Source organism: Salmo salar, chromosome 01 (assembly GCF_965601325.2).
Source record: "Salmo salar chromosome 01, fSalSal1, whole genome shotgun sequence".
NCBI lineage: Eukaryota > Metazoa > Chordata > Actinopteri > Salmoniformes > Salmonidae > Salmo > Salmo salar.
The window spans coordinates 20070276-20082658 of NC_138291.1; the positions used below are offsets into that span (position 1 = coordinate 20070276).

At 40.9% G+C, this 12383-nt stretch overlaps 1 protein-coding gene across 1 annotated transcript in view; it reads left to right on the forward strand.

The window, feature by feature from the left end:
- Positions 1–12383, forward strand: part of LOC106571863 (tyrosine-protein kinase receptor) — a 106535-nt gene that overhangs the window by 36393 nt on the left and 57759 nt on the right. Inside the window, exons 5-6 of the mRNA XM_014145404.3 lie at positions 2734–2879; positions 3000–3140. Of these exons, the coding sequence (XP_014000879.3) occupies positions 2734–2879; positions 3000–3140 (287 nt within the window). The remainder of the gene's footprint in view (positions 1–2733; positions 2880–2999; positions 3141–12383) is intronic.

The window sequence follows — 12383 nt, forward strand, 5'->3', positions numbered from 1 at the left end:
TGGGCCATATGCTGCTAGGTTCTTTGACAGGTCTCAGATTAAAGGATTAGAGAATTACTGGATTTCTCGGTTCCAAATGAAAGTGGTTTAAGATGCCATGCAGTGGGGTCTCATAGCTCCTGTGCTGTTGTTGAGCTCAGGGAATCTCAGTTAGATGGTTATTGTATGGTACTGCAGGAGCAGAAACAGCATTAGAGCCAATGTGAAAACAGTATTCCCACTGGGCAAAGATGTCAATTCAATGTCTTTTCCACGTTGCTTCAACATAATTTCATTGAAATGACGTGGATGCAACATTAATTCAACTAGTGTGTGCCCAGTGTGCTTCAAGCACATATTCAACCGCAAAGACCAGGGTTTTTTTTCCAATGGTTTGCAAAGAAAGGCAACTATTGGTAGATGGGTAAAAAAAAGCTGAAATTGAATATCCCTTTTGAGCATGGTGCAGTTATTATTTACACTTTGGATGGCATATCACTGCACACAGTCACTACAAAGGTACAGGCGCCCTTCCTAACTAAGTTGCCGGAGAGGAAGGAAAAAGTTGCAGGGTTTAATGGCTGTGATAAGAGAACTGAGGATGGATCAACAACATTGTAGTTACGTCATAATACTGACAGAATGAAAATAAATTGCAATTTTAAAAACAAATGTATTTATTACATTTTTCTGCCCTTTTTTCCCCATTTTTGTGGTATCCAATTGGTAGTTAGTCTTGTCTCATCACTGCAACTCCCATATGGACTCGTGAGAGGTGAAGGTCGAGAGCTGTGCATCCTCCGAAACACAACCCAACCAAGCCACACTGCTTCTTTGACACAATGCCCACTAAACCCAGAAGCCAGCCGCACCAATGTGTCAGAGGAAACACTGTACACCTGGTGACCATGTCAGCATGCCCTGTGCACAGCCCACCACAGGAGTCACTAGTACGTGATGGGACAAGAACATCCCTGCCGGCCAAACCCTCCCCTAACCAAGATGACACTGGGTCTATTGTACCCTGCACCATGGGTCTCCCGGTCACTGTTGGCTGCGACAGAGCCTGGACTCGAATCCAGATTCTCTTGTGGCACAGCCTTAGACCACTGAGCCAATCGGGAGGACACAAATATTTTAAAACATGCATCCTGTTTGCAATAAGGCACAGAAGTAAAACTGTAAAAAATGTGGCAAAGAAATTTACTTTTGTCCTGATTACAAAGCATTATGTTTTGGGCAAGTCCAACACATCACTGAGTACCACTCATCATATTTTCAAGTATGGTGGTGGCTGCATCATGTTATGGGTATGCTTGATATCGGCAAGGACTAGGGAGTTTTTTAGAATAAAAAGAAACGGAATAGAGCTAAACACAGGCAAAATCATAGAGGAAAACTTGGTTCAGACACTGTATAACAAATTCACCTTTCACCAGGATAATTACGTAAAACATAAGGCCAAATATTCACTGGAGTTGCTTACCACGACGTCATTGAATGTTCCTGAGTGGCCTAGTTACAGTTTTGACATAAATCGGCTTGAAAATCAATGGCAAGACTTGAAAGACTTGTCTAGCAATGATCAACAACCATCTTGACAGAGCTTGAAGAGTTTTTTTAAAGAATAATGTGCAAATATTGTACTATCCAGGTGTGCAAAGCTCATAGGGACTTAGAGTGTCTAGTTTGAGAAACAAATAACTCGCAAGTCCTCAACTGGCAGCTTCATTAAATTGTACGCGAAAAACACCAGTCTCAACGTTAGCAGTGAAGAGGCAACTCTGGGATGCTGGCCTTCTAGGAAGAGTTGCAAAGAAAAAGCCATATCTTAGACTGGCCAATAAAAAGAAAAGATTAAGATGGGCAATAGAACACAGACACTGGACAGAGGAACTCTGCCTAGAAGGCCAGCCTCCCGGAGTCACCTCTTCACTGTTGATGTTGAGACTGGTGTTTTGCAGGTACTATTTAATGAAGCTGCCAGTTGAGGACTTGTGAGGCGTCTGTTTCTCATACTAGACACTAATGTACTTGTCCACTTGCTCAGTTGTGCACCGGAGCCTCCCACTCCTCTTTCTATTCTGGTTAGAGCCAGTTTGCGCTGTTCTGTGAAGTGAAAGTACACAGCGTGGTACGATATCTTCAGTTTCTTGCCAATTTCTTGCATGCAATAGCCTTCATTTCTCAGAACAAGAATAGACTGACGAGTTTCAGAAGAAAGGACTTTGTTTCTGGCCATTTTGAGCCTATAATCGACCCCACAAATGCTGATGCTCCAGATACTCAACTAGTCTAAAGAAGGCCATTGCCAACCTGCCATTGGAACACAGGAGTGATGGTTGCTGATAATGGGCCTCTGTACGCCTATGTAGATATTCCATAAAGAATCTGCCGTTTCCAGCTACAATAGTCATTTACAACATTACCAATGACTACACAGTATTTCTGATCAATTTGATGTTATTTTAATGGGCAAAAATGTGATTTTCTTTAAAAAACATGGACATTTCTAAATGACCCCAAACTTTTGAACGGTAGTGTAGATACAACACACTTCTCTCATTAAAGTAAAGTTGTTTATCCACTTACTGCACAGATGGCTAACGACTGTTTGGGACAGTAGACAAGGCTGTTTAGATACTTATTTGAACAGTAAGTCCTTTCAACATTTTGCCGCCCAGAAACAAACAAACACGCAGAAACACACACACATACTACACACACACACACACTTAACCCTCTGTTTGCTAGGAATAGGGCCCAGTGGGAGGTGCTGGAGGTGGTGATTGGAGAGGTGGATGAGCCCTTCCAGGTGACCCTACTCTACTCCACCTGCCTGGGAAAGGATAGGGGTGCTCTGGCCCTCGACTCCCTGGACCTCAGAGACTGTGACATGGGTATGTTCTGAACTACATATCCACACATCAATAGAAACATCAAAATGCAATACTATTTTTACTTAAGTGTATTATGGTGGACTAAACTAGAAGTTAAATGTGAGCTCTTTCTTGTTCCAGGTCACCCTGACTTAGAGCTAGGCACAGACTGTGACGAGAGCAAGTCTTTCCACTGTGACTTGGGCGGCTGCATTGACAAGACTAGTGTGTGTGACTTCCACGGTGACTGCCCCCTAGGGGAGGATGAGGGATTTATCTGTGGTGAGTCTGTGAGGGCTTCAACAGTGCAACAACGTCACATTTCATTACTCATGGGCCAGGAAAAATTCTGGGCCCTGTGTACTGTATGTGTACATTGTATCTGGTCTTTCCAAGAATCATGTTGTCGAAGATGTGTTTATATTTTATCTAAACTTCACACTTTGAGAAATTGGATTAAGTATTCTGACCTTTCAGATAGGTACGGAAGAGTATTAGGGCCAATTCAAGAGAGAAAACAAAAACTCAGAGTTATTTTTATTTATTTTTGTACTGAGAATATTTTTTCTAAGTGCCAATATTTCGATAAAAGTGGCAATATTTCAACAATAAATTGAAAATAAAATGTTGTGGCAATATTTCGAGAATAAAGTGACAATATTACGAGGATAAAGTAGCAATATTTTGTGAATAAAGTGGCAATATTTCAAGAATAAATGTAAAATTACATTTTGTGAATAAAGTAGCAATATTACGAGAATAAAGTGGTAATGTTTTGTGAATATAGTGGCAATATTTCAAGAATAATTTTGAGAAAAAAAAAGTGAAGACAAAGTACCATTATTTTCAGAATGTGGCAGTTATATTTCAAGCTTAAAGTAGAGGATTTGGTTAATTGCATGATTCCTGGCTTCCTGTTGCTGTGCAAGCCACCATAGAAAGGTCGGAGTTAGATAACGTGGTAAAACTATAATTATCACATTTGAGGTAAGACCCAGATGCAGACAACATCGAATTGACAACAGTTTATTAATCCAACTGGAGCAGGCAAATGACAGGTCAAGGGCAGGCAGGGGTCCGTAATCCAGATAGGTGGGGCAAAGGTGCAGGAAGGGTCAGGGCAGGCAGAAAAGGTCAAAAACCGGTGGAGGGTGGAGACACTTGCGGTTCTGTTTTTTTTTTTTGGACCCCCTTGTGGCCCTTGTAAATGTGGAGTATGAAATCATTTTTACATAACAAATTTTTGCTATTGTTCTTTTTTTACGTCCGTTATTAGACAGTGGCAACGATGATGATGATTATGAACATGGTCTTTTGCCTGCTAATGCCTGCAATGCAGTGAAGAAAACTATATGACAACAATAACGCCTAATGTAACTGGCCCCTCAACAGTACAACTGGCCCCAGCTTGGCCCCCCCAGTTGAAATGGTCTAGAACCGCCACTGGGTGGAGACAATCACAAAGACAGATGAAACAGATCAGGGTGTGACAATAATTTAGAATTGGCTTTAGTAACAAGGAAATCCTTGCCCTTTAGCACATAATAACCATATTATTATAAGTATTAGGACCTTAAAGAGTTTGTGCCGCAGATTGGGTCTTTTCAGAAGGAGGAACCACACGGATTTGGATGAGGTATTGGCCGTTGTACAGTGAAATCAACAGTAATGGGCAAATGCAAGGCTACAGAGGGTTGCATATCTGTGCAATTCAGAGAGGTTTTGTAGTAATGCAAGACACTATAAGACAGATAATCAAGATGATCGATCGTCAGGTCAACGTGTGGAGCTTAGGCGCGCACAATGCATGAGATGATGGCAATACATTTACATTTTTACATTTTAGTCATTTAGCAGACGCTCTTATCCAGAGCGACTTACAAATTGGTGCATTCACCTATAATATCCAGTGGAACAACCACTTTACAATAGTGCATCTAAATCTTTTAAGGGGGGGGGGGGGAGGTTAGAAGGATTACTTTATCCTAACCCAGGTATTCCTTGAAGAGGTGGGGTTTCAGGTGTCTCCGGAAGGTGGTGATTGACTCCGCTGTCCTGGCGTCGTGAGGGAGCTTGTTCCACCATTGGGGTGCCAGAGCAGCGAACAGTTTTGACTGGGCTGAGCGGGAACTGTGCTTCCTCAGAGGTAGGGAGGCGAGCAGGCCAGAGGTGGATGAACGGAGTGCCCTTGTTTGGGTGTAGGGCCTGATCAGAGCCTGAAGGTACGGAGGAGCCGTTCCCCTAACAGCTCCGTAGGCAAGCACCATGGTCTTGTAGCGGATGCGAGCTTCGACTGGAAGCCAGTGGAGAGAGCGGAGGAGCGGGGTGACGTGAGAGAACTTGGGAAGGTTGAACACCAGACGGGCTGCGGCGTTCTGGATGAGTTGTAGGGGTTTAATGGCACAGGCAGGGAGCCCAGCCAACAGCGAGTTGCAGTAATCCAGACGGATTACACAACCAAAGGTCCCAACACGCTATGGCATATGGACGGATATGATAAAATGAAACCATATGGTATTGCAATACAGTGCTGCATAGATGGCTTTAGCCATTATGTTTTGTGGATGGAAGCTTACACCACAAACAACGACCCAAAGGCAATAGCAGATTACTTCATTACATGTGTTACGCGTTTGGGAGCGTGCCCAGGGAGGGTCTGCGCTGACAAGAGGTACCGAAAATGGGCAAGTAGAAAAAATGCAGGTGTCTACGCAGAAACCACAATGACAGTTTTGCCAAATACCGAAGTTTCCTTTATGGACGTAGCACTGTAAACCTGTGAATTGAATCATGGTGGGCAATATTAAGAAAACAAAGTGTGCAGTTCTGGATTAACCTCTTCCAAAACCTCTTCCTGGATAGAAGTCTGATACAGTTCTGCTTCCTTAAACGTGTGCAGGTAATAATTATGTTTATTATACCTTGCTGACGAAACAATCACACACACCCCACCAGCAGCTATTCTTAATACTTGTTTTTATTATCTGCATTAAATTGGTGATATTATTTATTCTTGGTGAGCTTGTACAGTGACCTTGGCCTAAATTTACCACGTTAATAAGTTCAGTTCAGGGTAATGCCGATCAGTGATGAACTGTTCATCTCTGATGACTGGGTGGTTGAAGATGATGGGGATATCTGTGCTGACTGTGTAATCAGTGATGCTTAGAACATGCTGACTGACCTCTGATACTTGGTCTTCATCCTAGACAATGAACTCAGTGCTGTCATATTCATCATCATCTAATCTCTGATGACTGGGTGGTTGAAGATGATGGGGATATCTGTGCTGGTTGGGTAATCAGAGATGCTTGGCCCATGTTGACTGAGCTATGATACTTGGTCTTCATCCTTGACAATGAACTCAGTGCTGTCATATTCATCATCATCATCATCGTGAGACACATCACTCAAAGGCTCAGAGATGGAAGTGTCTCTTGCAATGGCTTAGTTACAATATAGAAACTCAACTTGGGTATCTTGACTGTCTCATATATTGTGCCAGTGGAAAAATCAGCTGGAATTGTGTTTTGTTTGAAGTCCCACACCTCAAAGCCAGTCTCAAGGCCTTTGCTGGATTGTCCAGTGTGGAAGAAAATATCCTTTCCGTCTTTCAGGATCTCAGTAACTCCTGCACTGCAGTCCATAACAACCTTTCTGGTGCCTCCTCCTTGCTTTGCTCTGACTTGTTTGGTGTCCTTGTTATCAGTGTGAATCCACTCTACTTCAATACTGCGAGTCCTTGATCTTCCTCTGGTCTTCCTCTGGTCTGCTTCCTCTGATCTTCCTGGGGTGTGGGCTTCCTCTTCCACATTGCTTGATTGCTTTCTTAGTTTCAGCTTTCCACAAGTTTTTCAAAAACACAACATTTCCATATGAGGAAATGAAGCTGGCCATATCTGCATCATCCATGATCAGGACAACATATTTGTCAATCTATGGGGAAAGGAAATATGATAGAACATTCTAAGCATTGGAAATGGTGTACATTGTCATTTCATTATTTTATCCTCATTATATTTCCCTGGTGTGGATAACTGCATAGAAAACAGCTTTTGAAAATAAAACTTGCTTAAATACTCACAACACAGTAAAGCAAAGGCATAGGCCATTTCAGCAGACAAGAAAAACGAACCAAAATTCACTGTCTTGCAATATTATCATGCAGCAGGAGGTGACAATACAGTTTTTAACATAACATAAATTAATAATTAAGAATCCTTAGAGCAGCTATATCCCTCCAAATTGTTCAAAATGTGCAATGGTGGTTATCTTTATCCTTGACACTTGTTTTTCAAATATAAGTTAAATATTCAACAACAACAAAAAAGTCCAGAACAATCCTATCAAGAAAATGCTGTGGCAAGAACACTCCACTAGGTGGCTTCATAACTATACATAGCTGTTCACAAATAATATGCTTCATTATGATGAAATTCACTTAAGTACTTTATACAGTGGTGTAAAGTACTTAAATAGTACTTTTTAAAGCATTTTTACTTAAGTCGTTTCTTGGGGTTGGGGTACTTTACTATTTCTATTTTTGACAACTTTTAGTTTTACTCCACTACATTCCTAAAGAAAATATTAACTTTTTCCTCTCATACATTTTCCCTGACACCAAAAAGTACTTGTTACATTTAGAATGCTCAGGCGGGACAGAATTATGGTCAAATTCACGCACCAATCAATGTAACGTGTAATCATTCCTACTGCCTCTGATCTGGCAAACTCACTAAACACAAATCCTGCGTTTGTAAATGATCTCTGAGTGTGTGTGATTCACACACTCATGGAACAAGGAGCACTCTCCTTCAAGGAGTGAACAGGAGTCTATTGGGCGCTAGCACAAAAACCCAACATTAGCACCAATTTCGCAAACAAGAAGTACAACATTACACATCTTTTCCGAGATGTGAGATAACTAACTTTCTATCTGTAATATCGAATAGCTTTGGAATCATGACATTACATACTTTCCAGGAAAATAGGTACGCTTCTCGACATATACATTGACTTTGAGAAGGGGTTGTGTGATGAGATGCTTGACATCCGCGTGATGCAGCATGACAACCTGAATGTTATTGGTCGACAGTCTGCTGGGTGTGGCGTTATACTTTCGTTCATTCATTGGATTCCTATACATTCCTATTTCAGTTTAAGGGTCTTTATTGGCATGGGAAACATATGTTTACATTGTCTGAGCAAGTGAAATAGATAATAAACAAAAGTGAAATCAACAATAAAAAATGAACACTAAAAATTACACTCACAAAAGATCCAAAAGAATAAAGACATTTCAAATGTTATATTATGTCTATATACAGTGTTGTAATGATGTGCAAATAGAGTACAAAGGGGAAAATAAAGAAACAGAAATAGGGGTTGAATTAACAATAGTGTTTGTTCTTCACTGGTTACCCTTTTATTGTGGCAACAGGTCACAAATATTGCTGCTGTGATTGCACCCTGTGGTATTTTTAACCAAATAGATATGGTACTTTATCAAAATTGGATTTGTTTTTGCGAATTCTTTGTGGGTCTGTGTAATCTGAGGGGAATAGTCTCTAATATGGTCATACATTTGGCAGGAGGTTAGGAAGTGCAGCTCAGTTTCCACCTCATTTTTGTGGGTAGTGTGTACATAGCCTTTCTTCTCTTGAGAACCAGGTCTGCCTTCGGCGGCTTTTCTCAATATCAAGGCTATGCTCACTGAGTTTGTACAAAGTCAAAGAATTCCTTAATTTAGGGACAGACACCTTGGTCAGGTATTCTGCCACTGTGTACTCTCTGTTTAGGGCCAAATTACATTCTAGTTTGTTCTGTTTTCTTGTAAATTCTTTCCAATGTGTCAAGTAATTTTCTCATGATTTGGTCTAATTGTGTTGCTGTCCTGGACAGGACCAGCATGTTCAGGGGGCTCTTCTCCAGTTCATCTCTCTGTAGGTGAAGGCTTTGTTATGGAAGATTTGGGATTCGCTTCCTTTTAGGTGGTTGTAGAATTTAATGGCTCTTTTTCTAGATTTTGATAATTAGCGGGGATGGGCCTAATTCTGTTATTTGTGCGTTATTTAGTTTTGGATAGTTTTGGAGAATTCTGCATGCATACAGTAGTCTCAATTTGGTGTTCCATTTTGTGAATTCTTGGTTGGTGGGCGGACCCCAGACCTCACTACCATAAAGGGCAATGGGTTCTATAACTGATTCAAGTATTTTTAGCCAGATCCTAATTGGTATGTCAAATTTTATGTTCCTGTTGATGGCATAGAAGGCCCTTCTTGCCTTGTCGCTCAGATCGTTCACAGCTTTGTGGAAGTTACCTGTGGTGCTGATGTTTAGGCCGAGGTTTGTATAGTGTTTTGTGTGCTCTACGGCAACGTTGTCTAGATGGAATTTGTATTCGTGGTCCTGGCAAATGAACTTTTTTTGGACACCATTATTTTTGTCTTACTGAGATTTACTGTCAGGGCCCAGGTCTGACAGAATCTGTGCAGAAGATGCTGCTGTAGGCCTTCCTTCATTTGGGACAGAAGGACCAGATCATCAGAAAACAGTAGACATTTGATGTCAGATTGTTCTAGCGCCCTCGTCAAATAATGTATATACAGTTGAAGTCGGAAGTTTACATACACTTAGGTTGGAGTCATTAAAACTCGTTTTTCAACGACTCCACAAATTTCTTGTTAACAAACTATAGTTTTGGCAAGTCAGTTAGGACATCTACTTTGTGCATGACACAAGTAATTTATCCATTAATTGTTTACAGATAGATTATTTCATTTATAATTCACTGTATCACAATTCCAGTGGGTCAGAAGTTGACTGTGCCTTTAAACAGCTTGGAAAATTCCAGAAAATGATGTCATGGCTTTAGAATCTTCTGATAGGCTAATTGACATCATTTCAGTCAATTGGTGGTGTACCTGTGGATGTATTTCAAGGCCTACCTTCAAACTCAGTGCCTCTTTGCTTGACATCATGGGAAAATCAAAAGAAATCAGCCAATACCTCAGAAAAAAATTGTGGACCTCCACAAGTCTGGTTCATCCTTGGGAGCAATTTCCAAACACCTGAAGGTACCACGTTCATCTGTACAAACAATAGTACGTAAGTATAAATACCATTGGACCACGCAGCCATCATACCGCTCAGGAAGGAGACGCGTTCTCTCTCCTAGAGATGAACATACTTTGTTGCGAAAATTGCAAATCAATCCCAGAACAACAGCAAAGGACCTTGTAAAGATGCTGGAGGAAACAGGTACAAAAGTGTATATATATCCAGAGTAAAACAAGTCCTATATCGACATAACCTGAAAGGCCGCTCAGCAAGGAAGAAGCCACTGCTCCAAAACCGGCATAAAAAAACCAGACTACGGTTTGCAACTGCACATGGGGTCAAAGATGGTACTTTTTGGAGAAATGTCCTCTGGTCTGATGAAACAAAAATAGAACTGTTTGGCCATAATGACCACTGTTATGTTTGGAGGAAAAAGGGGGAGGCTTTCAATCAGAAAAACACCATCTCAACCGTGAAGCACGGGGGTGGTAGCATCATGTTGTGGGGGTGCTTTGCTGCAGGAGGGACTGGTCCATATATGGCATCATGACGCAGGAAAATGATGTGGATATATTGAAGCAACATCTCAAGACATCAGTCAGGAAGTTAAAGCTTGGTCGCAAATGGGTCTTCCAAATGGACAATGACCCCAAGCATACTTCCAAAGTTGTGGCAAAATGGCTTAAGGACATCAAAGTCAAGGTATTGGAGTCGCCATCACAAAGCCCTGACCTCAATCCTATAGAAAATGTGTGGGCAGAACTGAAAAAGCGTGTGTGAGCAAGAAGGCCTACAAACCTGACTCAGTTACACCAGCTCTGTCAGGAGGAATGTGCAAAAATTCACCCAACGTATTGTGGGAAGCTTGTGGAAGGCTACCTGAAACGTTTGACCCAAGTTACACAATTTCAAGGCAATGCTACCAAATACTAATTGAGTGTATGTAAACTTCTGACCCACTGGGAATGTGATGAAAGAAATAAAAGCTGAAATAAATCATTCTCTCTACTATTATTCTGACATTTCACATTCTTAAAATAAAGTGGTGATCCTTATTGACCTAAGACAGGGAATTTTTACTCGGATTAAATGTCAGGAATTGTGAAAAACTGAGTTTAAATGTATTTGGCTAAGGTGTATGTAAACTTCCGACTTCAACTGTATATGTTGAGCTTAAGCTGCATCCCTGTCGCACCCCCGGTATTGTGGAAAGGAATGTGTTTTTTGCCTATTTTCACTGAGAAAATGAACGAGTCTGCTGTTAATGATAATGCAGAGGATTTTCCCAAGGTTGATGTATATCCCCCGGTAGTTATTGGGATCAAATTTGTCTCAACTTTTGTGGTGATCAGTCCTTGGTTCCAAATATTGGGTAAGATATCAGAGCTGAGGATGATGTTAAATAGTTTAAGTATAGCCAATTGGAATTTGTGGTCTTAATATTTTAACATTTCATTGAGGATACCATCAACCCCATTGGCCTTTTTGTGTTGGAGGGTTTGTATTTTGTCCTGTAGTTCATTCAATGTAATTGGAGAATCCAGTGGGTTCTGGTAATCTATAATAGTTGCTTCTAAGATTTGTATTTGATCATGTATATGTTTTTGCTGTTTGTTCTTTGCTATGGTGCCCAAAAAAATTGAGAAGTGGTTTTTCCATAAATCTCAGTTTTAGGTAACTCTTCGTGTTGTTTGCTTAGAGTTTTCCAATTTTCCCAGAAGTGGTTAGATTCTACGGATTATTCAATTACATTGAGCTTATTTCTGACGTGCTGTTCCTTCTTTTTCTGTAGTGTATTTCTGTATTGTTTTAGTGATTCACCATAGTGAAGGCTCAGGTTTTCTGGGTCTCTGTTTTTGGTTGGATAGGTTTCTCAATTTGTCATTGTTGTTAATTTTCTTAGGTTGTCTGCTTGACATTTTTTTTATTTGATTGGGAAGCTGAGAGGTCAAATATGCTGTTTAGGTTTTCTACTGCCAAGTTTACACCTTATGTCCAGGAAATTGTAAGGGATTGAATTTTTTGTTGCCTAATTGTTTTTTGGTAGATTTCCACACAATTTTCCTTCCATTTATAGCATTTCTTAATATTATTCAGTTCATTTTACTTTGATGCCTCTTGATTGAGCATAGCTCTGTTCAAGTACAGTGTGATTTTGCTGTGATCTGATAGGGGTGTCAGTGGACTGACTGAACGCTCTGAGAAACTCTGGGTTGAGGTCAGTGATAAAGTAGTCTACAGTACTACTGCCAAGAGATGAGCTATAGGTGTATCTACCATAGCAGTCCCCTCGAAGCTTACCATTGACTATGTACATACCCAGCGTCCGACAGAGCGGCAGGAGTTGTGACCCGTTTTTGTTGGTTATGTTGTCGTAGTTGTGTCTAAGGGGGCATATGGGGGAGGGAATGCTGTCACCTCCAGGTATGTGTTTGTCGCCCTGTGTGCTGAGGGTGTCGGGTTCTT